Source organism: Halyomorpha halys, unplaced genomic scaffold, assembly GCF_000696795.3.
Source record: "Halyomorpha halys isolate HHAL.00 unplaced genomic scaffold, Hhal_1.1 Scaffold309.1, whole genome shotgun sequence".
Taxonomy (NCBI): Eukaryota; Metazoa; Arthropoda; class Insecta; order Hemiptera; family Pentatomidae; genus Halyomorpha; species Halyomorpha halys.
In genome coordinates this window covers 111,434-116,042 of record NW_027115271.1, presented here as the reverse complement: position 1 = coordinate 116,042, position 4,609 = coordinate 111,434, and the positions used below count along the sequence as shown (strand labels likewise).

Below are 4,609 nucleotides of genomic sequence, written 5' to 3'. Positions count from 1 at the left end.
ACATACTACATATTTACCTATTGTATTATTTTGTACAGTTGTAAATTACATTAAATAAATAATTTAAAAAAAATGTATAAATTAAATTAATAATTTTTTTAAAGCTAAACTCATAAGGAAGGATTACTAACCCGTAGGTCATTACCCCTGGGCGTTTGTGGCCTAGGACTTCTGCGGTCGACTTGCATTTTCTTGAACCTGTAATAAAAAAGATTATTACATATCACATCATAATCCCACAAATTCACTAATTATTAGTTATATTTTTCAGATAATAAGTTCATATATTAAGAATCTTGTTTATATATATATAAATGTTTTATTTCATAGATATTAATGTGTTCAATAATTACTACATTGCTTTCGACTGCACGCTTATACAGTACAGTTTTCTTTGCTACTTATTACGTACTAATGACGTGGTTGAGTAGAAGCACCGGGATCTTCCTTCACAATTGGACTGAAATCCATGAATCCAAATTTTTTTTGGATTTTTTACCCAGACTTTTCTCATTTATAAACAATCCTTAGGACATCACAATGAGTGATAGTGAAGTGTGGAGAACAGCATCCTTCTTTTTATGCTGCCATTTGTAAATTTCTATATTTATGAATTTATCCTTTAAATAAAACTTTTTATTGATTTAGGTTTATATATTGTTATTTTACTTTTTTTTTTCTATTATCTTCTTCTCCAATTATTTTTCAGAACCAGACATTTTTTTTTTATTCTATAAATATATTTTTGTTTTTGTTAGTTATTTTTCTCTAGATTACTATTAATATGATAAAGATCATTTGAAAACGAGAGTAAAACCCCTCCCTACTATTAAAAGTTAAAAAAAAAAAACTGTTAAAACAACCATGCAAATCGTCTACCAAGTCAGGTATGTCTTAAGTTTGTTCTATATATATATATATATATATATCATTATTGCCATATTTTCTAATTACTTCTTTGTCTTATTTTTTTTTTTACTTACATATTACATTAGTTACATATATTTTATTCCATAACTTTAATTTTTAAATTATTATTAAGAAATAACATGTTTCCAACAGAACACTACACCATGAACGACATATTCCTTGATCACATATCAACCAAATTCTCAAAATTCCATATAAACCTTTCCAACCATCCTAATCCTTTGGTTCAAACCTTATCTAGTTCCACCCATCCCTACAGCCCACCTAGAAGGTTGAAACGGCAGTGGCCAAGAGACTTATTAAAATAAAAATGGACAATTGGAGTTCTGGCAATGGTCAGATTCTCCACTCAAAGTGAGTGTTGTTTAGCGCACTCGCTCAGATTCCACTGGCTCACTACCAGTGATGCGGAGAGAGGGATGCGCTGGGATCTTTTGAGCTCTGCTCTACCCCTCACACGTGGAGAATAGAGTGGGCTCAGGGATCCTCAGGTCGATTGTGTAAATATTGTATATCAGAGTGTAAATGTGACTAGAGACTATATATTTATTTTTCATATACATTATGTTCATTTTATTTATTCTTCTGTTTGTATATATTTTAAGAGAGTTTTTTTCATTAATTTATTTATTTTAGTATGTATGAGATCATTCATCACTATTACCTATTGCCCACAACTGTGTGGTAGATTGCAATATCTATCAATAAATAAAAAGTATTTTAAAAAAAAGTAATAATAACATTATTATATTTCGTTGTTTCTTTACATTATATAACTTCATATTTTTATTTCATTAACTATGTTATTTTACTCACATATTTAATTACCTATATATACGTTTTATTTCCCACTTCTTTTATCATTTTTTATATACATTCATACTGTACAATTATTTACTTTAATCTTCCTGTATAACTGGTTTCAACCTGTTTTTTTGTTCTTAACCCTGATGAAGGCTAAGTATTCTGGCCGAAACGTTGGCATTAATAAATAAGTTTTTTAAATTATTTGTGTTATTATCTGACCGCACCCCAACCACCTTCTTCTGATATATATTATCCACGATCAATTATCTTCTCATCATTAAAGAAATAGAAAAGTGAAAAATGCAGTTATCAAAATACTTTCTTTAATTACAGGAAAAAAGTTTTAAAGAGACCTTTACAATTCCTTATTATTACTATTATATTGCCAACGCAGTTGATGATGATGACATGATGATGTCCACTCAATAAAAGACCCAGAGTTCTCGGAGCCGCCCACACAACAGACACAGGGGAGCCGTGCATAAGGTATCAAACGAAAAGGTCGACCTAGCATTAAGACTTTTTACAAAAGCTAAAAACAAAAAGGAAAGAAAATTGAGACTAAAAGAACTACTGGGGGGGGGGCCTAGTACCAGATCAAAGCCACGTCTACGGCACTGCATTGTTTCTTCTTTCAATCCTTTTTACGTTGCCACAAGCTCTCAGCACGAGGAAACAAAAGGAGACTCTATCTGAAGAAAGGAAAAGTTTTTTTCATAAACATTTTTAGGTAATATTTAAAAATATATAATCATTAAGATTATATTTTTAAAACATTAAAATTAAAGTTGAATTTCGTAAAAAAGTTTTTCCAAATTCTAATACTTAAAGGGAATTCATTCAAATTATGCAAAATTTCATAAAAATATAATTTTTTTTTTTATATTTACATAATATAATTATCAATAAAATTGGAGAAATGTTATTGATTTAAGACATTTCTTTCTGTGCAGAGGAGTATAAGGATATGTTTTACAAGATTTTGACATTTATCTTGAAAAACCTTTTATATCTGAGAACTGGTGGACATACAGACATTGCTTCTCAGAACTGGGGAAACGAAAGGAGACATTCATTTGAAGAAAGGAAGATTTCAAAATACATCTATAAATCATATTTTAAAATATATAATCATTAATAATATTTAAAAAAAAAATCAAAATTAAAAACCTAAATTACCTATCGTCTGAGGCTAGTGATCTCAATCATCCTTCACTGGCTTTTAATTTCAGTGATGCGGTTGAGAAAGAAGTATCGGGATCACAAGTGGGGGAAGAGCTCGTTCTGGAGTTCCCCAGGTAAATTTTATATTATAAATAAGAATGATTGTCTTTAAGATGTTATTTTATTTTATCTTTTTTCTTCTATTTTGTAAAATTATTCATGTTATGTGTAAAATTATTCTGTTTATAGTTTCTTTTTTCTTTTTTTATTTTTCTATACTTACTGTGTTATCTTGTTCTGTTTTTAGCCCTGAAGAAACGTTAGCACAATAAAAATAGGTTAATCCAACTTATTTGTGTTTATCATTGACCGCACCCCCAACCATCTTCTCCTCGTTCATCATCCACGGTCAACTACTCTCATAATTATCTTTTTTCTTATTTTGCTATAATTTAATTTAGACATTTTTAAATATGGTGTGAATGAGCTCTATGATACTGTCGTCTATAAATATAAGACACAATGTAATATTACACAATAAACATTTCCTCAGGTTAAATTTCGATCAAAATTTGTCAAAGCTTATCCATTAAATAATACTTAATAAGGGTTTCCATCATTTGAATTATGTGAAAAGACTACATTTTATCCCTCAAATATATAAAATTGTTTTTAGAGATTTTATTTTACATATGATTACCGTGTAAAATGTTATTTAAAATTTTTATTATCTTTCAATACACTCGTTTATAGGATAACAAACAGACTGTAAATAAACTTTATGAGTTTCTCCAGCATTCCAAACTTTACCTATAAAATTTAATCAGAGTTCACCACAGATTCCCATGTTGCAGTAGTTTCTTCACTAAATTTAATTCACAATTTTTTAAGTAAATCCAAATTTCACATTTCGATTCACAATAAAGGCAGTGATGACCTTAGGTACTTAAATTTAAAAAAAAATCTGTTCGTTATTAAGCCGTAAAATTATTCATAATTATATTCACCCAGAGCAGTTACCTTAGTGTTGTCCTCTCTTAGTGTTGTCGCCTAAATTCTCCAATTAACTCATTATTTTTTAGTTCAAATATTCAATCTAATATTTCATTTTTGAAAACCGTAAGGTACTGTTGTTCCGTCTGTGTAGGAGACCGCGTTTCGACTCGGTAGAAACAGGGAGAAAGGAAAATAGTTTTGTGAATTCTAACTTTCAATTTTCTGAACAGAAGGCGCTAGCTAAGAACGAAATGGAAAAATAACATGTATTTTTTGCATTTAACATCGCTTTTATTTCCTCTCTAATTTAATTTTTTCTAGTTATCGAAGACCCATAAAAAAAGAAATACCTTATAAATAAAATAAATTATATAACAAAAAAAAATTAAAATATTAAAAAACTGACTGTGTGATAAATGTAAATGAAGGATTTTTTTTTCAATGAAACTGAAAATGATCTTTTAATCTGGTTTTTGGCCTCTTATTATTTTACCCACTTTTTCAATTACCTATGTATACATTTTATTTCCCGCTTCTCTCATCACTTCATTTTATTAATTCTACTTTGTAAAATTATTCATTTTATGTTATTCTGTTTATACTTTCTTTTTTATTTTCTATACTTACTGTGGTTGTTCTGTTCTTAGCCCTCAAGAAGGCTAGAAACTCTAGCCGAAACTTTGGCACAATTAAATAGGTTACACTATTTATT

General features: G+C 28.7%; 1 protein-coding gene across 2 annotated transcripts in view; it reads right to left on the bottom strand.

Annotated features, from left to right (window-relative positions):
* Positions 1-4,609, bottom strand: part of LOC106681102 (uncharacterized) — a 66,231-nt gene that overhangs the window by 9,016 nt on the left and 52,606 nt on the right. For both annotated transcript variants that reach the window (XM_014421258.2, XM_014421259.2), the window contains one exon: positions 132-198. In XM_014421258.2, coding sequence (XP_014276744.1) covers positions 132-188 — 57 coding nt within the window. In that variant the 5' untranslated portion in view covers positions 189-198. The remainder of the gene's footprint in view (positions 1-131; positions 199-4,609) is intronic.